Raw genomic sequence first — 24,217 nt, 5'->3', positions numbered from 1 at the left:
ATAATGTAATTAAACACATGTCAGTAAATCAATCACGCATGTTTACAAATGTGTCGCGACGTTTAAATACGTGTTGTGTAATCTCGTTAATTAATCATACTCACAGTAAAGTAGAACATTTATAAAAGTTAAATATAATTAAATATCATACTCTTATAATATAATTAAAGTACTAGCTGGCACTGAGAACCACAAAGTTTCTTAGCCTACGAAATAAGAATCTTCCGGCGCTGTGCTACCTCCCGCCAACTGCTAACTAAAAGGAAATAAAGGAATATTAACAAAACGATTTCAAAAAGGTTAGTTATTATTGGTCAGTTATTTTTATAAGAAGCTTAAAATTCATATCGTAATCGTATTGTTTTTGTTTGATCATTGTAATTATCAAATCATATAAATTACCTTTTCCGCCATTGTTTCAGTTACTAGTCCATTAGCATTAAACAAAGTAAGTGTTCCGTAATTCAAATGTATTTATGGTTATGAGTTATAAATCAACGTAGTCATTATTTTTGTGTGTATTGTGAACTGTGAATCAATGTTAACAAGGTTTTTTCAGGTCCCCGAATATTACAGATGCAATATACGTGGGTAACACTGAAAATGTTTAGAACCGGCCAGTTAGAAACATTGCTAATGAAAACTTTTTTTTTAATTCCTATTTAAGAACTCTTGGATAACCTAATGTAGTATATTGCATTCGATTGTCATTTGTTTTTGTGAATTGACAGCAAATCTAAAACTCTTGTTACACGTGAAAATGAAACGAAGGTCAGTAGGCACTACAAATTGGTATGTCAATTATAGGTAGGTATTTCGTCTGGCTTATAAATAGTTTTTCAGTGTCTATTCTTCCAAAACTTTTTTTTTAAACTTCAACTGCCTTGTTATTCAGGCGTTGAGTTAATGAAGTCACGACAGTATTTATACATACCAAATACCGAGACTACGGCTACACACTGTTAGCCGTAGACTCAGTATATTGTGTGACATAGATCGTTATTTTTGATGACGTATAGTAATGTGGCGTCATTGTATATATACTGTATAGTTATTTATTTATTCATTTACACTTCGTTGCATTACAATATAAAAATTAAACATAATTAAATGAAAAGGAGGACAACTGGCGGCCTTATCGCTTTCGAGCGATATCTTCAAGGCTGTGAGAAGAGAAAAAATATGCATTTAATTAGATAAGGTAGGCAAGTGATGTGCAAAAATACATATTAAAAATATTATTAAGACAAAACTAAACAGGAACAAAACAACAAACTAAACTCATAACATAAACATAAAAAGTGGAAACAGGAAACATGCAAAAGTGCAAATGAATCACGATAATTTAAGATCAGTCTCACGTCAGTTAGTAGTTAGTACAAAAGTTAGAGATACGATTTGGACAGGTAATGTTTGTACGGAAGAAATTTAAAGGAAAATAGAGAAGGAGCCATGCGTATAGGGAGGGGAAGTGAATTCCAAAGCCTAACTGCAGAGACCTTAAAGGATTCGCCAATACAGGAGTAGTTATTAGTTGGGATTTCAAGGATATAGTTTTCGGAAGAGCGCAAGCTATAGTTATGGGCTCCCAAAAAGTTATGTAGTTATTAGCGCGTAGCATAGGTTCAGCTGTTGTCAACCAATCAAAACATCAACAACCACCACGCATTTCAATTGCGTATTTCTGACTCACCACATAATAGATAACACTCTTACTGAACGTTAATATTAAAGTAATAATTCATATGTATTGTACATATTTAGAAAAATGGTGTACCTACTTAGTGCCACATAGTTATAATGTTTACAGTTACAGTTGTTTACAGTTAAAAGTTCCTTATTGTCTGTGTAATTGGTTATTTGTCTGTGTCATCTGTATCTATATCTATATATTTTTAGGTATCGTTTGTAATTATTTATAACTTGATTTAATAAAAATCTATTCCATTCTTACTTATTTATTCCTTTATTCTAGCATGATAATTTAGAGATGATATTTTTTTACTTTGTTAATTAGAACACTCTGCTATCTCTGAATTTCGACTATATCAAAGACTATAGGCAAAGACAATTAAAGGTAGAAATATCTGACAGCTTCTGACTTTGTCAAACTCAATGTTAGACATTATTTTTGGAGTATAATTTAAACATTATTAAAGTCTAAAACTAAGGTAAAGATGAGTTCAGAAAGCTCAACACTTGACGAAAGGAAGATGTCGAGCTCAATGAGATTTATACCTTTCGGGAGTTTACTGAAGACATGGACAGAGGTCTCCAGAATAAACTATATGTCTACGATGGCTATTGATGAGATAATGTCTAGAGGTAAATAAAAACTTATATAAACATAACCCGAACTAGCGATTTAATAATATTATTTTATCATGCCTAAATTGTCTTTTTTTTTAAATAAAAAAAAAAATTCAGTTGACAGAAATGAATACAGCACCTGTTATAATGCTGCCAATAAGAGATGGTTAGACTTCCAAAATAAATTGTCAAAGGTCGCTACTCTGTAACCATGTAATACATACCTGTAACATAGTATATATTATATAGTATAAATTATGAAACGGAATGTGTGTTAAAATACAAAAATATGCAAATTATACCATAATAATATTATACAGGAAAAGTTTGCGACGTTTTAGGGGGTAATCTATGTTACCAATATAAATTCAAAATTCAAATGAGTGACATAGGCTATTGTGATATAACTCGACAAATTCAGAATCTTTTTTGTGATAGACGGATTTGCAAAGTCAGTTGGAGAACGGTCGAACGAGAATGTTTATTACGAACGCTGCCTTAACGTTAATAGGTATATGACTGAGTTCTAGAGGTTAGTTAAATACAAAAACGTCAGCTACATATGTGTTACTTTTATATTATATAAAAACAAGTCCTCCACATAAAAAACAGACAGATCTTGTGTCTGTCTTTTCGCGATAAGTTTAAAAACACACGGAATTTATTGCGTTTTTCAGCAATATCTAGAATGATTCATTCATTTTTTTTAAGAATATGTAAGAGTGAAGAGTACGGGCTGCGTAGCTCGCTAGTATAATATATAAGGATCGCTAAATAGTTACCACTAATGTTATTTTGCTTAAAAGATACATCATCTTTGATAAATAAAACCGCAATAAAGATTTTTTTCATTCTTTCATTAAAAGTTAACTTCGATTTTAAAATAACACATTTTTATTTTTAAATGAGCGAACGTGTCCCAATTATAACGTAAACCGTATGCTTTAAAGGAAAGTGTCGCTTCAAACTAGAATTGCATATTGGCTATATAATGGCTTAGTGGAAAGGTGTGAGGCAACGCCTAGTCTAATAACGACTAGATTGTCAAAGCGAATCCTTTCAGACCCATTTCACGCGTCCATATAAAAGAAGTAAGTGAGATATGAATAGCCCCCGAATGTATTGTATTATTTAAGGAAATAATAACGCTAGCCGTGAAAAATATGTAGCTGGAGCGTTTGGAAGTTCGTTGAAAAATCTTGTTAATGCATTAGTTTGTTATGTGTGCTATGAGAGGATATTTTTGCTCATAGGCTCAAAAATTCGGACAGATTCGGAAACTTAGAGAAGCGGATATATAAGAGGGAATATGCTTTAAAAAGTTAGGGTGAAAGTTTTGTATAAAACTTCGATATTCTTGGGTTACAATATCGAAGTTGTAAAAAAATACCAATAACAATCCCTGTATCGCGTTTGATGCGGAAACTATTAACAATAGAGCAAAGTGATGGCTACAGTTTTATAGAAGACATCAATATCAGCAAAAAGTCCGTCTTACTTACAGTTATTTCATGATACATCGTGTTAAGTGCAATAACACCGCTACAAACTTGGCCACATATACAATGTGTACAATACAATCATCTTCCTCCATCAATAAGTTTATTTTTGTATTACTCCTTGCGAACAATTCAAAAGTTATCATGAGTAATATTTATTAAATTTGATTTAAGAAACAGTGGTCTTAGTGACTCTTACGGTTTAATGTACAACCTAAAATAAATATGAGAAATGTATCATATGCAATAAATATAAATATGTAAATATGGTTCCTGTATGAGTAAATGTAAACATTTTTCAAACACGAAAACGTTTCAATACACGAAATCGGCGCGGACGAATCTGTGAGCGGTTAAGCTAATATTATATATATAGTTAAAATGTTACTAATTAAAATTATAAAATCGGGAATTCTTCACATATTTTTAAATAGTATAAACAAAGGTTACACAAACTCCATACAAAGAATACGTTGGATAGTCTAAATGAATAGTCGCGTTTCTCTTTGTTTCATTATCTATCTGGTTAACACAGACCACGAGTTTTACGGCTATAATGTGTGTTTATTTCATTAAAGTTAGCTGTAAGTCTAACTCTCTAGCACTCTTGTATAAATCAAATACACAACATCAAATAAACCGTAGTTATGACTGAGCTACGAAGGCACTACAATTTTGGCAATTAGCCATCCATATTGGCGAGAACATGCCGTATCGCAGTAGTTTATATGATTAAAGCTGTTTGTCAGGATCCCGGCTATCGAGTTTCAACTAATTAGATTGACGTAATTAAATTTTGTATGTTCATTCGTCCGTTTACAACCCAAGTTTCGAGAGTTATATTTTCACGTAATGTTTTACGAAGCCCCATTTGCTTATTGATGATAATTATCTAAACATACATTAAAACTACTTATTAACATATTAAGAGTTGTGAAAGGCTTGCGCTAATATTGCTGTTAATCGTGTAGTAAAATAAATTTAATGAAATACGTAATGACAAAAAATTATGTACTAAGACTGAAATGTGTATTTATTTATATTACCAATATAATTGGTAATTTCTAACTACTGTTATTGAACCGTGAATGAACGCTAGGTATGCATTCCCAAGTTTCCACTTCACCGTGCAGATTAACGTTCTGTGTTTTATTTTTAGATAACAAAGAGCCAATCTAAACAATATAATTTGAGTACTTTTTTATACTTTTGTTGCTAAAGAAAACGACGTAAATAAGAATTGTATTAGATCCCTTAACAGCCCGTTCTATTTCCAGGTAGATTCTGCATCATATATATTTACTAACACTATTTTGACAATTTAAAAAGGCAAACAAAGACAATATCTGATTATCTTTTAGCTATCTTAATAGATAGGGTTTGACAACTAACACCAATTATTTTTTTGAAAGCTACCACAGACTACGCAACCGTTGTCTGTTGTCGTTGGCCGCGACGGACCATCAACGAATGAACATTTATTTTATTTTAGATCAACGATTCAAAAGTTTTTCTTTACCATTAAAGAAAATATCGGTGCCGGTATTTGATCCGTCCAAGTTTCAGAATAAAGACGAGGAAAGCGAACTAATTGAACAGGTAAGAAAAATTCCCAAAAGTTTTTTCGTTAAAATATTTTAATTAGGACCCTGTTTTGATAATGTTCCATTGTTTTTTGGGATTATTGTTGGGACAAAAGAAGATTTATGTAAAATAAGAATTTTTTTATAACTTTTTTCTTATGAGTATTTTGTATTGTAGATAGATAGATTCGCGTTGGCATAAACAATGTTACACTAAGACGCGTACACGCAACGCAACATAGAAGAGCGCGGCTCCTATTTTATGCGAAGTCTCACCAAGCTTGTGGCACTGCATCCGACCGTGAATGACATACGCTAGTGTAGTCTTTGCGCATTGTTCCCCGCCCATATCCACTGGCTAAAGGTGCTTCAGTCGTGATTCATGAGAATCGCGACTGGTGCGCCATTCTACGTGAGAAACGTCGACCTCCACCACGACTTGGAGCTCCCTACCATAGACCAATGGATGTATTTGGCATCCACACGCCACTTCGACAAGGCTAAACACCATCCCAACCCGTTGGTGCGTAAAAGCATCAATTATTACATATTCCCGACAAAAAGGCCCGAATGAACATGTTTTAACGGATCCGGACAATCCAATCACGATAGCCAATGACAAATTAAAAGCGCAGCCAATAATAAAATTAGCCAAAGGGTATCTTAGGGTAACAAACCACCTTCACCGGGGAAGGCTTATTGCCTACATCTGCTCCAGTCCTGCCCTTTCGGCGATTGACCACCCCGCGAGCTATGCTCGCTAAAATAGCGCGAGCTGAACTGTAAAGGCCAACAGCGAGATTCCTTACAAAAAAAAATAGTCCTCCGGGTCTTCTGCTCATTAATATTGTATCAAGAAGAACAATAACTTACTTTCTTAAAGCCAATTGAGTTTAACTCTAAACACGCCCTTATAATCTGTATTTTTATGTGACGTGAAAATGAAATAATTTTGAAAATCAAACATCTCGGACTAAAACTTTCATTTAAAAATTTATTTTTAAAACTCGTAACTTTGTTAAATGTAAAGAAATTAATGTTTTACAATTACAATTTCAGCGTGTCTTTGTTTAGACATTACTTGATTTTATATTTCGATAGTTTTCAAAACAGTTCGTTTTTTTCGAATTCGAAACTCTCCGTCCCTTTAATTAGTAAAAATAATGATATGAAAAATTACTTCGTATTAATATCAAATATGTGTCTAACATTTTACCAGTTTTGCGTGCCATATTACATTTATTGTCTTTTACAATACCATTTTTTTTTAATCAGTATTTTCCTTTTTTATCAACTATGCCGTATAGCAAGCATAGATACTGATAATTTTATGAGTCGTGAAATAGGGTTTATATATCCTTAATATATATGTCTTGCTTTGTGATATTTTTTGTATCCGGTTATCAAATAAATTCACTTTAACAATTAAAAGCCCAGAGTAGATATTTTTATATAATCCACAGTTTCCATTAAACGTGACAACGCTTATGAACGAGGACAAGCTGTGGGGTTGTTTCTACAACTTTCCGGAGTTATATGACGAGATGTATTCGCCTCTTGTACGCGTGAGGCATATAGATGATATTCCCGATATTGAGGGTGGTGTGCTTACAAGGGACCTTGTTTGCGGTTGCTTAAGCTATTTAAAACGATCGCCTATTTTAGGCGACTACGTTTGTATTAAATTGGATTTGTCGTCCAATGTAAGTTTTGAAACAATACATTGCTTTATTAGCTTAATTAGGTAGAAGTTTATAAATAGTTTTAAGAACCTTAAGTTCTAACTCTGAAATTAATTATTGTGCATATTAAGGCTTGAGGAGAATATGTGGACACTAAAACGTCTAAGCTATAGACAAATAGATTTTCTAGTTATGTCTGAGCGACTATGACGTAACGAGGCTTAGAACTTTGTTATTTTTAACAAATTGTAATTTAAACAGACGTATCAATATTTTATAATTATCCAAGAGCATCCCTAGTGCGTTGATGCAGAATTTTTCTTTCCGTATAAAATAAATTCAGTCAAGGATTAGCACTAAATATGCTAGTATATCAAAACCCAATAACTTTCTTCAATTTGGGACTCATACTTAGTTAAGACTCTTAGAATATTATGAACGTATGATACGCAATAGTTATTAATAGTTATTATTAAGATACATTAATAAACAATAATTTCCCACTGCAGTGTCATCAATTTAAAACTACACAGTATTTTTCCACGAACGCGGGAAATTGTTAAATATTTTAGAGATGACTAATAATAGCCTTTAATTCACATACATTTACATTTAAACACATTTCAATTATGTTCTAGTGTATCTGTGTGCCCTTTCTTAGAAAAGGCCTCCCCCAAATCCCGCTTTTCCTCTCTGCACTGTGCCACTTTGTGGTTGCCACAGAGTTGCCACCTTCTAAGTTGTCATACATCGTTTCATCGATCTTTCTCTGCACATCTACACACCTGTAGCTTTGTATGCTGCGGTTAATGAGGCGCCCAAATTTAAAATCCATGTTAGTACAGTATGTAGTATGTACTATACTACCATAATATACTAATGATATAAGTGCGTCATCAGTTTTACGTAATACAATTCGCTTTAGAAATATTAAAGTATTTTTTTGTGAAATCACAATATATAATATGTATAAAAATATATATTACTAGTAGTTAAAATTATTGTAAGATGTTAATCTCACTTTGTATTGCAGTTTCTTACCAACATCGACGTATTGAAACATTACAAATATTTGGTTTATTTGGATTTATCGTCCAATATTTTAGAAGACCTTAGCGTCCTCTCCTTTCTTCCTTATATACAATTCCTTAATGTATCCTTCAATAATTTTAAATCTGTATTGGATTATGAAACACGTATGTAAATTTAATGTATATAAGGATTAAGTTTTTACCAATACTTTATTATAAATAATATTTTTTCAGCCCAATGGTTTTTAACCGAAGTGCAGTATAGATATAATTATGTTATGAAAATACGTGATTTACAAGCTTTCTGGTCAATAACGGTCATTGACCTGTCTCATAACAATATAAAAGCTATAACTGGATTGGAAACACTTAGGTAACATATTAAGTAACTTGTATATAGATTATTTATTCATTGGTTTATACTTCGTTACCTTATACGGAAACATACATATAAAAAAGCAGGCTACATAAGTTATTAGGCAACGGGCGGCCTTATCGCTAACAAGCGATTTCTCCCAGGCAACCCTAGTAAGAACAATAAAAAAGAAACGCCTACAGAAGTACCGGAAGTGCATAAAAAAGTACATAAAATGAGTCACAATTGATATAATATAATTATAAGAAATATAATATTGGTTGTGTCCATGCAGAATGCTCTGGTAGCTCCATTTCATTTTACATCAAAGCAGTTTGAGGCTGAGTCTGTTAAAATCCTACGCGTTCAGCGTTAGTCTCGGTATTTCTTTTGTGTCAACATGAACATAAGTTGACGATTGATATATTTAGTTTTGTTTCCTTGACGCAGTTTCGTGGTATTCGCCTTCATTTAAATAATTAAATTAAAATTTGGCTTTTGTATCTTATTTTAATTTCTTTTATATATATTGTAAGCAAGATACTTAGCTATCAGTTATAGATACCGGCAAACATCTTTAGCAAATATCATTGCCTTTAGAAGCGATTTTTAGGTAGTATTGGGAGGGGGTTAGAGTGACGCGTCGATCGCGTGATTGGTATATCAGTTGTCGTTTGTGCCCCGCGCTGTGTACGATGCGCAAACTTTCCCCCACTCCCTTGTTTAATGCTCGAGAAGTTTGCCGGTATGTATACTCCTATTAGCTGAACAATAAATAAATAAAATTGACAACGGCTAAATAATAACGTTGCATAGCTAGTGTCAGCAATCTATTATAATAATTATTCTTCTTTTTCCTACAATATGCTATTCATTAAAAAGTACAAATTTCAACATAGATATCTTCGCCGACTAGACCTGTCCTTCAACCATATACAGAAAATCGAAAACTTAAATCATCTCCGCTTGACATGGATGGATCTTTCCTACAATAATATTTCTGATTTTGAATTCGACGATAACTCTGGACTTTGGACGTTACTCCACTTGGAATACTTGAACATTAATGAAAACAGCCTAACGTCTATGAAGCTTTTCTCGGGATGTACCAGGTTAGAAAACTGCAAAATCATTTTGATAATTCAATATTTTTTAGATATTGTTCCTAAATCTTTTCCATAGACTCCGGGAAATTCACGCTAGAAATAACAGACTAAGTTCCTTATTGGAACTGGCAGTATACATGAACAAGTTGCGCCGCCTGACCCTCCTTGACTTCCGGTCCAACCCCATCTGCTCTGTACCTGGCTATAAAGATGTTGTCATCAATACATTTCCTCTTTTGCTTTGCTTAGATGACATAGAACTCGATCCTATTGAACAGGTAGCTGTGAAAACTTATATATTATACGTTTGCACTAATTGATTTTAACTTAGTCGTTAAATAAATTTTAGTTAATCATTTAAATATCTAAAGAATGGTGCATCCTATTAAGTTTAGGGTAAGATTTAGCGTGAACTTTGACCGTTGGTCAGGCGAAAAGGCTGATCACCTACTTGCCTATTGGAATAAACAAAGGATCTTGACACAGACACGTTAAAATTGAGGGCAAGACCAACATTTGTAGCACCACGGTTATTTTTAAGTTAATTAAAAGTTTATGAGCAGTGTTGGCCTAGTGGCTCCAGCGTGGGTCTCTCATGCCTGAGGTTCGATCCCCGGCTGTGCACCAATGGATTTTCTTTCTATGTGCGCATTTAACATCAGCTCGAACGGTGAAGGAAAATATCGTGAGGAAACCGGCTTGGCTTAGACCCAAATAGTCGACGGCGTGTGTCAGGCACAGAAGGCTGATCACCTACTTGCCTATTCCATTAACCTCCATGATCATGAAACAGATACAGAAATCTGAGGCCCAGACCTAAAAAGATTATGGCGCCATTGATAATTATTATTATTAAATAAAAGTTTATAGAACCAGACCACTAGCAGTTGACTAGTGGCCACTATTTGCGAAAGATTTTTTTTAGTTTTTTGTGTATTTATGTATGTCGCAACTTCATTTAGTACCATTGATCGGAACCCCTTCTCCAGTAGAGGCCCTTGACATCGTTTAATTAATACTAACCTTGCAACAAAATAATGTTCAATAATCCTGCGAGCGTATAATCTGAACGGGTATTTATTGACGCGGAACGGAAATGGCTAGAAACAGCTGGTAATAATATAAGGAAAATGTATAGACAATTTGATTTTCAGAGGACACGTAAGATGAACATGAATCCCAATGTGATTACGTTCGCCTCTCGTCGCCTGTTGCGGCTGTTATACATAGAACAGCTGTCTCGTTCACGGGTGTCACCTTACAACCCTCCAGCTGACACCACCGATGTTCCCTTGATAGTTTTGGTTGGCTACGAAGCCGTTGGTAAAGGTAAGCTCCTATAACGAAATATAAAGAAGAAAAAAGAAATATTAGCGAATACAAGTGTTTATTATTAAATCTTAACACAAAAAATAGATAATAATAAATGAGATTGGATATAAGAAAATGTTTAAAATTGTCTTAATCTAATGTATTCATAGTCAGCGAGGAGTGCACAACCACAGACAATAGACAAAGTACTTCACTACAAAATAACAGTAATATAGCACCTTCTTCCTAGCAAGTAAAAAAACTTGTCACACAGCATACAAATTTTTAGAGTTTCAACCCACAAATAAAAATGCCTAACGAATGATAACATATCATTTACGTCATAACTAATTCATATAATTTAGGTTAGAGGTAGTGTGAGGAAAATGAGGACAGAGGCTGGTTAATCTGGGAAACGAAACATATGTATTATAGAATAAAAAATACTTAATAACTATATTTACATGCCACCAAAACCACAGATAAAAGGTATTTTAAATTTAGAATTGAAATTCAGAAGCAACCTTGCCAGGTTAGCATAAAGCTTTATATCTTTTCAAAGATAGACTTGGACACCCGGGGTTCTGATACAGCTTTAAGATAGTGTTTGGCATCACGCCGAACAGTGACCGTAACTATAATTTATCGCCTGATAACTCAATAAACAATGTAGCCGATACTGTTGCGTTATTTTAACTTCACTACTAAATTTTAATGGTCCATAGCAATATACCATTATGCTTTAAATAACATTCATTTCACAATCCTAAAAACCGATGTTTTTTTAATAGAACACTTTATCAGTACTTTTTTTTTCAATATTTGTAGAATAAGGTTTCTATGTAAGCGTCTGATAGATGTCATAACGTCATTGTTATGTTGGTACTGAGTATTCAAGTTATCCATTAACCCCTGAATTAAGCCATTAATTAATAGAAATATAAATATGTTCTCTATATATCTAAACGAAAAATAAAAGAACTTCCGCTGTCCTATGCTTATTTGATTTTACCTAATCGCCCAATTGTATAGCCGAGTTGCACGCGTATATCTATTATGTACTATTATTCAAGGGGATTTAGCCAATATGACGTAAGAGTAGCGTACGTAGAAATTCGAAAACTCAATTTGTATGAACATGGCAGTTTGTGTCGACAACACCAACATCTTCACTATGCCCCAAGGTGTATTTAAAGTATATAAAGTCGGTCTCCGAGTATGTTGTTCTGTAGACGTTATAAACAACTAAACTAGAACTTAGTTTCCATCCGCGTATTTATATAGACTACAAAATCAAGTAAAAATACATTCGTAATACAAAAAAAATATTAACTATTGATCTCCTAATATTTTATTACAATTTTTCAAGTGAAGCATGGCGTAATGATACCAGTTCCTTGTACACTAAAACTTGCCGTAAAAATAATGTAATAATGAGTTTACATAGTCACCAACATATAGATTTAATAGACGAAATGTTAAAGTATGGGAGAAATTTGCCCCATAAGATAAGTAATATGGAACCCAACTGTCTAGGACAGGTTCACGCTTGTTAGATTCCAATTCCCAAAAGTTTATTTCGTAGGCTCGTTGGCTCGTCGCATAGCAGCAGAATGCAGTTCGCATGTAGAATTATCTATGATGCACACAACAGCATTCTACCATTTCTCGGAACATTATAAGCAAGTTACGAGAAAACAGTTTGATGATATGTTGTTGGATGGCCAATTTCTAACGTACAGTGAGATGGATGGAGAGTCATATGGTCTAAGTAAGTGTTTTATGAATTTAATATGTAGTGGTTAATTTTATGTTTAACGTCTTATTAAGACAATGTAAGTTTTTTATTAAAATATTCTGCACTAAAACGTCATTTAACTAGCCTAACTTAAGAATTAAAGTAATTTGAGTCCAACCTAATTTACAAGGATATTTAACATTAGAAAGTATCCAATAAACACTCACGTTATAATCTCTATTAAGAAGATTTTCCCACTTAGAAATTGCAAATAAGATTTGTGATAAATGCGACATTCCTAAATTATATTACGCAAATAAGTGTTAATTTAAAAATATAATTATACTTTTACCGTGATGTTACGGACATTTTATCATTATTTGAAAGTTAAGAGAGCCCAACGAACTGTAAAAACTTAAATTGAGCTGAAATACTGCACTATCGTCGCTGAATTAATACGTATTCCGTAATCGAGTTTTAGGTCCGTTTTAACTTAAACTTCGAGTTGATAGCTAATCAAATAACTTAATTCTTCGACTCTGGAGTATTCAGTCTCGCTTTTTATCGTTTCTACCTTTTTCTACAGTTTGCGATTCGATTGGAGATATAGTGTGGAATAAATGTTTTTTACAAGGAAAACGAAAAAGATATTTGGAAAACAGTGGCAACACTGTTAAATGCAATTGCCGTTTTTAGTACTAAGGATAAGATTTAGAGTCAAGATAAGGCGTGAACTATGTCAAATAATAAAAACAATATTGAACATATGAGACTCATACTTAGCAGTAAGTCTCCCCTTCAAATCTGAGGCTTAGACGTTCTTACGACGTAAAATTATTGATATATTTATTTTCTTACGGTAGTCACAATTAGCGCTGTCTTCACTTTGAATCATATCCTTAGAGCAGTGATCAAATCAATTACCTATAAATAAAACCCGTAAAATTAAAGTTTTGTTGTACACTCGAATTGAGAGTTAATATTATATATGTATAAAAAATGCATACAAGTAGTATAAAACATCGATCTTGTAGTATTTCTTTCTAATTTATGATACTTGAGTTATGGCCCAGCTTGGAGCTTTATTTGGTTTAGTTTGTCACTCTATAAAATCCCTCTTAATAAATTTACCGCCTAAAAACCTCCTACGACATTTTAATCCCCCTAAATTTTGGGGAAAATCCCCAAATTATCATCACTACCATAGAGTTCTGTAAACTGGGGCCTTAGTCAAGATGCGTTAACAGTAGTAGTAGTATGTAGAAAGTCGAAAGAGAAAAATTTGTCGACACGAACTGTCATTTTTTGTAACGCATCTTGACTAATGCCCCTGTAGCTTTAACATCTGTTTGATAAAATAATGACAATATACCTGCATCAAATCTTTGTATGAAAAATCTAAGGTTAGCACATAACCCCAAAGGCGCTGCTACATAAGTATTTGTCAAACTTATGAAACAGTTGGAGCCTTTTAAAACATGTCTTGCCGAATAATTACTAGTTGTATTTAAAATATACATAAAGGCGGTTAGCGTGCCATCGATTGACATATGACACTAATGTTAGAAGTCAACGTCAAGAATCTTTGCACTTAGTTACAGTTAATATTAAATACAGTTTTACTTGTGGCACGATAAATGACTTCAAAATCATAGAATTGTGATAATTGAATTTTAACGTGTCTATCTGGCAAATATAACAGGACACTCTTGAATGACCGGGCTGATGACTAATACTATATAATAGTAATAGACAAAAAATATATTCATGTAAGATCTAATTGATACCTATAAAAACGGTACCAAAGTGCTCCAAACTGGGTATAATATGGCTAAAAGTAGCGTACTTAATGTTTAACTAAGCACAAAATTGTGGGACAACGTCCTGTACAGGTCGCGCGGAGGCATTTGTAAGAGATGGCAAAGTTAGGGTTGTCACAATGGACCTTCTAGGCGCTTTAATGCTGAAATTGCGAGGCTGGCAACCCTACTTGATATTAATGACTTGTTCGGATAAACGGTCGCTAGCTGCAAGGCAACTTGAACGGAAAATGTATGTAACATTGTATTTTTATAATTTTGCCCAGAAAAAATTATTCTTTTTAAAACAAAACTTAAGCTTAATGTAATAAACACTCGGGTCCGTTTGAAAACCTGCTTTCTGTATGAAGTTTGACGTATTTGCTAGCACTAGACGAGAATGTTACTTGAGATGCAAACTAGTGGACCTTTGAGTAATCTTTGCAATTGATATTAGTTTTTTTTTATTGTTAAAACATCAGGCACCTACTATGTAACTTCTTCAGCGATACCGACAGCGATCCCAATCTCAATAATGGGATTTTTACTACCCGAACCCAATGTTACGACCCTAGCGCGATAGAGAGAACTAAATCTAACTTGCATACAAAAATGTAGTTTTCGCTACTGGAAGTTACAGAGGTCTCTGTAATTGGGCTCATTAATCTATTTTAATGTTTTGTAAAGAAATCTGTTATAATACTGTAAAATAGTCTTAACACGTAAGATGTCTGAACGTTCGGCTTCGTGATGATATCGTATGAATTTTTTTAGGGCGAGAGATTTAGCAACTGATGACATAATATCAACTAATATGATGGAAATATCAACTCTACAAGTTTTACTTTCTGGACGAATAATTATTAATGGAATCATTAATGAAATATTACAGGTTTGGTGAATCACTTGTTTTGCCTTTAAAATTCCACGTTGTGATCGCTGACATATCTGAACAATTTATATGGTTATCATTGTACAACACAGCAGTATTGGCCAAGTGGCTTGACCGAGATTCGTCATTCCATTCCATTCGTCAGAGGTCTGAGGCCTGGCTGTGCATTAATAAACTTTTCTTTCTTTCAATCAATCCTAAAAATTAAGCGTGCTCAACGCGCCATTCTTAAGATACTCTGTGCAAACTTTTTTCGCTTCTCAACTTCAAAATTGTAATAAAATAATATTTTAACGGTTAGACAATTATACATATAATAGTTGGAAACAAACACCGATCACCGACGCAAACCTACATAGAAGCTACCCAAAAAACGCTCATTCTTCACTCAACCCTTTTTCTCCGTCAGAGGCCCTTTAAAAACTTACTTTTAAAAAAATGTTCTCTATCGTTTCTAAACTTTATACAATCACTAAAAATCTTAAGCAACATCTTCTCAACCTGTCCAGCTCGAAACGGAAAATATTCTTATTGTGCAACATCAGTTTAATTATAAAATGTAAGAGTTATGTAGAAATTATTATGCCAAGTACCGTTAACCTGTCAAATGGAAGGAGTAGCGACAGGACTGGGTATGAATTAAGTTTATTTTTATTGATGAAACTAAAAATGAATAAATACGCAGATACAGGATTCTGAGGCCAAGAGCAGAGTTTGTAGCGCTACAGCGCCTGTGTTTTTTAATATCTTATGTATAAGACTACTTCATTTATCAAAACTTAATCGGTAAATTTCCAATTGAAATTATTAATTATTACAATTTACAGTTTTGTCGATCAGCCCTTTGTGACTGAAAAACACATTTTCCACTCTAATACGTTCATACAATGTCGTAGCAGTCGTAGTTGTAGCATGTAAAACTGACGTCACACAAAGTTGTTTGTCTAGTTCATGTCGCTGTCTGCCATCAACAGTATTTTGTAATTTTTCTATTAAATTTCCCCAATTTAGGCGATACCCGAGGGCAAAAGCCAAAGTGAATTCATAATCGAATCAGAGTGTTCCCTCTTGATGGAAAGCGAGCCCAGACACGCCCGTAAATATAACAAGAATGTGAATAGACTGACTGTGTTGACGCCAGTGAGTATACCTCATTATGTGAGAGCACGGAAAGTGTGGCCACTATCGCGAATGTTCGTTTATAAGAAAAAACTAAACTTGTGAATGTTGTTCAGAAATCCGGGTTTTGTATGATAAATTTCACCTTATCCGAGTACATCTGTATGAAGTGCGTTACAAAGAATTTTTTAAATATGTAATAATGGTCACGATCATTTTATTACTATATTTTTCGTGCCAATCGAAACAGACTTTAGAGGAACGACACCTATGTACCTGTAAAATGTATCTGTGAACTGAGGTTTTCTTTTAAATCACATGTCAATTCTCACACAACAATTGCCACAATATGTGAAGCATTAATATAATAACAGTTGAAAAAAAATCCCTCATATGTATCTAATGAAAATGAAAAATCGCTTTATTTAGAATTTATAACATTTTTATTGTAGAGTAGCTCAACCATAGGAGATGCCTGTAAGAGTGAACAGGATAAAAACAGTATTATGGGCTCCAGCATGTACTCTTTGTATAAAGAATCCCAGCCTATTGATGAGTACACGAGCGATGTCTATGGCACACAATCGGCAGAACGTGGACATCCCAAAACGTACGTAAACCCACTAACTTCATACGGTCACCGGTCACGGGTTTAGAGTTCGATTCGGAGTGTTTAGCAATGATTGTTTCGTAATAATAACCCTTTTCGTTCAGAAAATGACTGAAATACATGAATTGTATTTAAGTTCTTTACATTGCATACTAAAGTTATAGCATATATTATATTAAACCATTCTGTTAAAAATGGTTCTATAATACATAATCTAAGTCTGATTACTTATAAAAACATCATTTTTATACCTTGTAATTTAGAAAACGTAGGTATCCAACACTGTGAAGTTGCTTTAATGGTTGCTTAAGGTTTAAACAAATAAATTATTTGAAATTTTCTTGTTTCAGAAGACCTAAGAAACAGACTAATAGACCAAAAAGTTTTGAGAACATAAGATATCATAGAAATTGGAAAGGTTAGATAAAGGATTATTGTTGTTACCTGGGTATTGAGCGAAAATCAGGCCGACGAATTCGTGACACGCCATACGAATTTATATGAAAATGGCCATATGCCTAAGCGTGAGCTTATGTCATTCATATACAAATTCCTTTCGCGGTAATGGGTCACGCCTGTGTTTAAGTTTAGACACTTCATAACGCTATTCTATGAAATTAAAATGGATCGAATGTTTATCGAAATAATAGTCGGGAATGACTCATACATGTCTGTCACTATATATGTCACTTAAATTGAGTTACATATTAGAGGCAAAATCTGCTACTTGATCCCCATGCCACAGAAATGCATAAGAAAACTTTTTACATCATTAACTTATTCGTTACCTCATAATGAATACTTCTCAATAATCATTACTTTCAGCTGGAAGTAGAAAGTCTTCAAAATCAGTTGCATTTATGTCACCGGAGAACACTGAAGAATCGGACCCATCAGGATTGTTTGTCGAACCTGTGGCTCAGAAGGAAAGTACGAATTTAGCAATAAAATCTCTACACAATAACAGAAGTGATATTACGAGAATTATTATAGAGAAGTATTTTACAATTAAATAAAATTCAAAGTCATTTATTCATATAGGTGACACAATGTACACTTATGAACGTCAAAAACAGAAATCTAATTTTACATTTACTGCCAGTTCTCAAATCAGAGGCGTAGAACGGAAGAGAAGAACTGGCAATAAACTCTTCGGCACTCTCTTTTAAATCGCGAAGCTATGCAACAGGAAGTAAATTATTTTTATAAACCACACAATTGTTGATAAAAATTAAAATAGCGACATCTATGTATTCGTTATCTTACTAGCACTAGTCAAAAAAAATAATTGAATATCCCTTTATTAATAAAAACTAAATCTACTAACTAATAGGACCTTCTTTACTAGCGTCCTCTTTGTAATTGACCTATTTTTTACATATCTTCAGTGGAAAATGTTTTACTAACGAAATCTATAAGCGCTAGCGTGGGGCGATCCCATGGCGAAAACGATTCACAAGCTTCGGATTTATGGTTGGCATTTCTCGCCGAAAATGGTTTGGCACAAGCGAGCGAAATATTTTCAGAAGCACGTAAGTTTTTTACCTTTTATATTGTTAAACATAGAGCATTTCTACTTGTTTCATATTGTTTCTTTATGGTATTCTTTATTATTATTCGTAATTATACTGTTAAAGTTTATAATTAATCATCACCCAATGTTTGCTATATTTATGTATATGAGGATTGAAATGTCTATCTCTAGTAGTAAAAAATGAATTGAACATAGAAAGCGGCCGTAAACCAAGAATGTAGGTAAGACAAAATAAAACATTTCCTATGTTAAGAAAAACACTTCTTGAACGGATTAAAGCTATGTATTATTATTACATACATAATTTTAAATTTTTTTCGACGTTTCGCGTGCTTTTCAGCTGTGATACTTTTCATATTTAACACCTTTTGTCTTCAGTCTCCGTGACCACGCACGCTGGTTATCCGTTCAAAAAGTGTTTTTCTTAATGTGTAAAAGCTATTTCAACAAAAGACAATACTATTTCCTATGTTGCTTTTTTACTAAAGTGATGGTTCGATACCTATTTGCCTTATCATGTATATACAAATTTAAAGTTCATTTCATTATTTCAGATAATGCAAAGAAGCGTGAGAGTAGGTTAGACGAAGGCGATTTCTTCAAAATTCAATTGGATAATTATAAGGAGGTAATAATATAACGTCGGGTATATATATTATATAAAAATATTTTGTACAAAAGCTTATAGGAATCAAGGGTTTATTTTGCGTATGGCCAAATGTTTTTCAAATGTAAAGCGATATTTGCATTGCATAATGCACTTGTTAGAATGCTAAGAATGTAACTCTATTATTTGGGCCCTACAAGACAAAAAATATTCTCTAATGGTGGAGCGTATTCAGAATAAATTTACGAAATACATGAGGATGTATGGAGTGTTATATACAGTATACAGTGATGTATCCAACTTTGTTTGTCTTGGGTATGGTATATATGGCAATAAGGGGTGACCTTACTATCGATTTGTTGAGGTCCTTAGAGGTAAAATATATAATGCGGAAATGTTGGAGGGACTGGGGCTGCGTGTGCCAAATATGCACACTCGGAGTGGTAAGCGGTCGCAATTGCTGGCAGTGCCTCGGGCGCGTACGAATCTACTCAGAGAAACACCGTTGACGCGTGTCTTGCGCATCTTAATTGCTTGTGAGACGGATGTACTTCGTTGTACGCTGGCTGAATTCACAAGAATTGCATTATTTATAATAAGATATAAATAGGTTTAGGTTTTAATTTTTTGTGCATTAAGTTACTGTAAAAATGGGAAATAAGGAAAAAAAATAATAAATCGTAAAAAAAATTGGCGAAACGTTTATTTTATTAGGTTGGTACAGGCTGATAATCTCAGACAACCAGCCCTCTAACATCATGGCCTCTCAAAAATACCTCATACAACTTCAATTAACAAGCAATTATAAATATTCTTTTACAAAAACAATACGTATTATTTTTGTTAGACACACTGACGTTGATAACTAACTAGCTAGTTGCAAATGGCGCTTAGTATAGAGATGCCGCAGTAAAGTAGTTATATCAGATAGTTAATTGAATCTCTAGACAGATAATTATAGATCGTTATTCAATCAAGTCCCTAGAATTTTGATTAAAATAAAGCAGCGTCGTAAACGTTTAACTATGTGTCTGACGGAAAGTCAGCGTGTTGATTAATAATGTAAAACAAGACACTAACTTGTCTGACGGAACTTTACTGCGTCAGAGATATTCCGGCAGCGTGGTCTTTCTCAGTCTAGGAGGTTAGGTTACCGATAATGATTTTAGCATGTACATTTAAGAAAAATCAGGTCTGAAGAAGCCATGATACTGCTATATCACGTACTTGACATCAATTTTTACTGATGATTTAAACTTCATCACAGTTACTCTTTTTAGATACCAATAGAAACATTTACAACAACGCTTAAAGATGATTATGATGAGATAAATCGGACATGTCCTGGTCTTTTTTGGAATACCGTAAGTAATCAAGGGTATAAATAATATATTTTGTATTATTCTGTGTAATTAAATTCTGTCAACTCATCAGTATGAAAAATTTACTAATTTAGGTCTAATACTGGGGGATAAGGGGAGAACGGAAATAACATATTAACCGGCCCAACGTTAATCTCACATGCACGCGTTGGTAGCCGTTATGAATAGCCGACAGCGGGACTGGCGGTGGTTCACCCTGCTATATAACGGACGAGGTTCTGGCGACCATGCAACGGCGGTATATGTATACAACTACAGCTGGGCAACCAAACGAAGAAGCAGCAGTGGCCTTGAATTATAAATAACTTCAAAAATGTCTGGGACTGGAAGGCAACGAGAAACCACCACTCCTAGTTTCCCAACAGAGTCAGCATGAAAGGTCTAAGAAAAGTAAACGGTATGTCTTGCGATCCGGATGACTCCCGGTGCCATCTTCCCGGGAGAGGGGGTGTGAAATATTACTATATAAATTTATATATAAATTTACATAATAAATTCAGCTATTGATGAAATTAACCTATACAAATCGATTCGTAATTCCCCATCTCATCGGAACGTGGAATTTCCGCGGCCTTAATCAATCAGGCAAACTGAGAAGAGTAGAAAACGAAATGCATAGAAAGAATATTCACTTACCCGGGTGCTGACTGTGGATCTGATCATTAGCTCCTTTTGGCAACTGTCCAAGTGCGTTTTAAGAGAATAGGTAAATCTTAGCAGGCTCCATATATGCAACATCTAAACGCCGATGGCTCAGAGAATGTGAGTTTTAAAGTGAAGAGAGAGATAGCAACTGCAAATGGGAGTGTCCCAAAAGGGAGATCGATGTGAATAAAGATAGCGAAACCGGTAATGAAAGATTTTATAACACCAAAGACATCTTAGAGACATGAAGAACTAAAGGAAATCTGTCTCGAAATCGAACAGCACTCATTTAAAACGACTTCATTATCCAGATATCTTTTTCAAAAAGTAAGAGAACTGACTGGAACCCGTAAACCAAGAACGTGTGCTATTGAAGGTACAGGTGGATGCCTAATTACTGATGTGGCTCAAGTGTTAGACCGCTGGAAGAATCGCTGCGCGGAGCTATATGACGCCAAAGGGATTAGCAGGAGAAACTCATGGGCAACCGAAGAGCCTGATATTCTGTCATCTGAAATTGAGCATGTCATCAAGGCTCTCAAGTGCAATAAATCACCAGCTAAATATGCTGTTACAGCCGAAATATTAAATAACCTCAGTTCCTGAATATGTCGTAACTTTATTACAGAATTTGTACATGTAAATGAATGAATACTCCAATATGTTCCAAACCAAAAAAGGCGTTCGTCAGGGTTGCATCCCGTCATCTGCACTTTTAACATATATGGAGAATACGTTATTCGGAAGACAATGGACAATTAGTAGAAATGTTTTCTAGAGGGCGGATAGGGAATAGCTAACTTACGGTATGCCGTCGACACAGTTCTTCTGGCAACATCTGTGGCAGATATGCTTTGTTGCTGACCACGATGCTCAGACATGAGCTGCCGATTGAAGAGGGCCTCTCTTACAAAATCTAATACAAAATGACCCAAGTACCTCCATAAAACTTTATTAACCTTGCAGTTCAAAAATAAACAGAATGTTTTTTCGTCTTTTTTATAGGTGAACACGGACAACAGTGAAGTAGCATTTGCAAAAACCAAAAGGATTATAAAAGAAATTGTGAACTCTCAGAATCAATTAAAGCCACTTTTCGATATAGATTTTTCTAACTTGACTAATTATCCAAATATGGAAGAAAAATTGACTGCAATTTCTAGACAAATAGCACCTCAGAGGCTTTTCTATTAATAAAATCCATTTTAAAATTGAATTTATTTTACTTCTGTAAGGTTCTTAAGTTTTAATACATAAGTAAATATTCTGTGAAAAACATTAAAGAAATAAAAATAAATGAGGCTGTATAGTGTATTCCTTACTGTGCCAATGCATTATTTGCCTTTAGATCTTAAATACAAAATATCTTATAATAATCATTTGAACACCATTGTATCAAGCATGGCACCTAAGCATTGAACAATGTTGTTTGCCATTAATACATCAACTTTCTCTTCTAAATGTCTCTTAGGGTCTTGTTTGCCGACATTCTTGATAGCCAACTGTTCTGGGGTCATCTTTTCTTCATCCTCCAGAGCTTTGTTGTAGTTCTTAGCAAGTTCCAACATGTCTGTTACTGTTGTTTCATTGATTTTACAATGCTCTTTATAATCTGAAAGTGTAAGACCATCCATCCAAGACTTTTTGTGGAGGTTTAAAAGCATTTTTTGTTCCAACTCATTCTTCCTATAGTTTATACTGATTGAGTAATAATGTCTGTTAAGTCCGTGGATCAGAGCTTGCACAGAAGGCTTTTGTAAGTGACCGAGGTTAGAGGTTGTTTGCCTGGGCTCCTGTCCAAGAACCATCATATTGGGGTTAATAAGACGGAATGCATCAATGACTACTTTTCCCTTTACTGATTGAATAGGATCAACAACAACAGCAACAGCTCTCTCAGAAAGAGCTTCAAATGATTGCTGTGTGTTTATATCAACACCAGACAACCAACAACCAAATCCAGGATGAGAATGGTACCTAAAAAAAGGAAATTACTTAAATTGTGCAACTTCATTCAATAAATCTTTTCAAACTAACTTTAATTTTTAAAAACTAAGGAAACTATCATAAATTTTAAATTTATGATGCAATTTAATTTTTAAGCGAATATGCAACAAAGAAACTTGTTTAAATTTCATTCATAATTCTGTTGGTATAACACTTAGCAGTTTTATAAAGAAATTAATTATATATTTAAATCTTACCATCCAACAACCATCTCAGGTCGCCCAGTTTGTTTCAACATATCCAACATTTTTGCTTGAAAAACTGGATCTACTGCTTCTACTGAAACACCAGTTCCAGTTTGAGGCATAGCAAATACATCGATAACGCGTACTGTGTAGTCATCGACGAACTCGCCTGTAAACATAATAACACGTCTAATATAAAGCCTGCGTTACACAAACAGTTTAAAAATAAATAAAAATATCTATTTACCTAGCATCAAACCCATAACTTCCATGGGCACTCCAGCTCGGCCATGTTTAAGCATTTTTAAGAGAGCCAGCGAGGAAATATACACCTGCTCAGCCGTATCTACAACTGGAGCATCAGTAGGTGGCGGTGGTTGAGACAGGCCCGCCATACCACCACCAAGACGTAACAAGCGATCCATGTTTCAATATTATTCTGAAATAACAACAAAATAAATAAAATTTGCAAGTCACAGCGTTGGCATTTTAAAAGCCGCACATATAATAATGAAATCCTTATTAATTGACATATATAATTGGTAAAACCTACTTTTCTGTAAATTATCTGGATTGATATTGAAAATAGAATTTAAATAATATGAATTTGCAGTTTCCACACAAATGTTTAAAAGTTATTTCAACATAAGCTATTGAGATTTGAAAGGATGATGAATTAAAAATTAAAACATGACTATTGACAATTGACTTGATACTTGGTAGTAATATAGACAATATACATACAGATAACTAAAACTGTTAAATTAATACTGAATAAAGAGAAAATTAGTTTGTGGAGACCGTATGTTCTCCACAGATCCC

General features: G+C 33.9%; 2 protein-coding genes across 2 annotated transcripts; one reads left to right on the top strand and one right to left on the bottom strand.

Moving 5' to 3' along the window:
- Window positions 1–2,155: 2,155 nt before the first annotated feature.
- LOC123713195 lies at window positions 2,156–22,498 on the top strand. Its single transcript, XM_045666755.1, has 19 exons — window positions 2,156–2,325; window positions 5,302–5,408; window positions 6,856–7,095; window positions 8,108–8,270; window positions 8,340–8,478; window positions 9,360–9,572; window positions 9,643–9,844; window positions 10,721–10,895; window positions 12,463–12,648; window positions 14,508–14,667; window positions 15,189–15,306; window positions 16,318–16,446; window positions 16,878–17,035; window positions 17,386–17,453; window positions 17,861–17,965; window positions 18,424–18,567; window positions 19,124–19,197; window positions 20,457–20,540; window positions 22,209–22,498. Exons 1-19 carry the CDS (start codon window positions 2,178–2,180, stop codon window positions 22,395–22,397), a joined length of 2,802 nt encoding a protein of 933 aa, XP_045522711.1. The 5' UTR covers window positions 2,156–2,177; the 3' UTR covers window positions 22,398–22,498.
- Window positions 22,499–22,500: 2 nt separating this feature from the next.
- LOC123713196 (26S proteasome non-ATPase regulatory subunit 14) lies at window positions 22,501–24,085 on the bottom strand. The gene is made up of 4 exons (XM_045666756.1): window positions 23,949–24,085; window positions 23,643–23,834; window positions 23,408–23,564; window positions 22,501–23,180 (listed from the first exon to the last, which is right to left on the bottom strand). The coding sequence occupies exons 2-4, from the start codon at window positions 23,818–23,820 to the stop codon at window positions 22,580–22,582; spliced, it is 936 nt and encodes a 311-aa protein (XP_045522712.1). The 5' UTR covers window positions 23,821–23,834; window positions 23,949–24,085; the 3' UTR covers window positions 22,501–22,579.
- Window positions 24,086–24,217: the final 132 nt, after the last annotated feature.

Source organism: Pieris brassicae, chromosome 8 (genome assembly GCF_905147105.1).
Source record: "Pieris brassicae chromosome 8, ilPieBrab1.1, whole genome shotgun sequence".
Taxonomy (NCBI): domain Eukaryota; kingdom Metazoa; phylum Arthropoda; class Insecta; order Lepidoptera; family Pieridae; genus Pieris; species Pieris brassicae.
The sequence above is the reverse complement of the archived record's forward strand: the minus strand, read 5'-3'. Positions and strand labels throughout refer to the sequence as shown.

Bases quoted from the DNA above. Each gene is read 5' to 3' on its own strand.
- LOC123713195 (XM_045666755.1), top strand. From the start codon at position 2,178: ATGAGTTCAGAAAGCTCAACACTTGACGAAAGGAAGATGTCGAGCTCA. The intron at 7,096-8,107 runs GTAAGTTTTGAA...TTTGTATTGCAG, and splicing joins AATTGGATTTGTCGTCCAAT to TTTCTTACCAACATCGACGT. The intron at 8,479-9,359 runs GTAACATATTAA...ATTTCAACATAG, and splicing joins ACTGGATTGGAAACACTTAG to ATATCTTCGCCGACTAGACC.
- LOC123713196 (XM_045666756.1), bottom strand. From the start codon at position 23,820: ATGGATCGCTTGTTACGTCTTGGTGGTGGTATGGCGGGCCTGTCTCAA. The intron at 23,565-23,642 runs GTAAATAGATAT...TTATGTTTACAG, and splicing joins AGTTATGGGTTTGATGCTAG to GCGAGTTCGTCGATGACTAC. The intron at 23,181-23,407 runs GTAAGATTTAAA...TCCTTTTTTTAG, and splicing joins CCTGAGATGGTTGTTGGATG to GTACCATTCTCATCCTGGAT.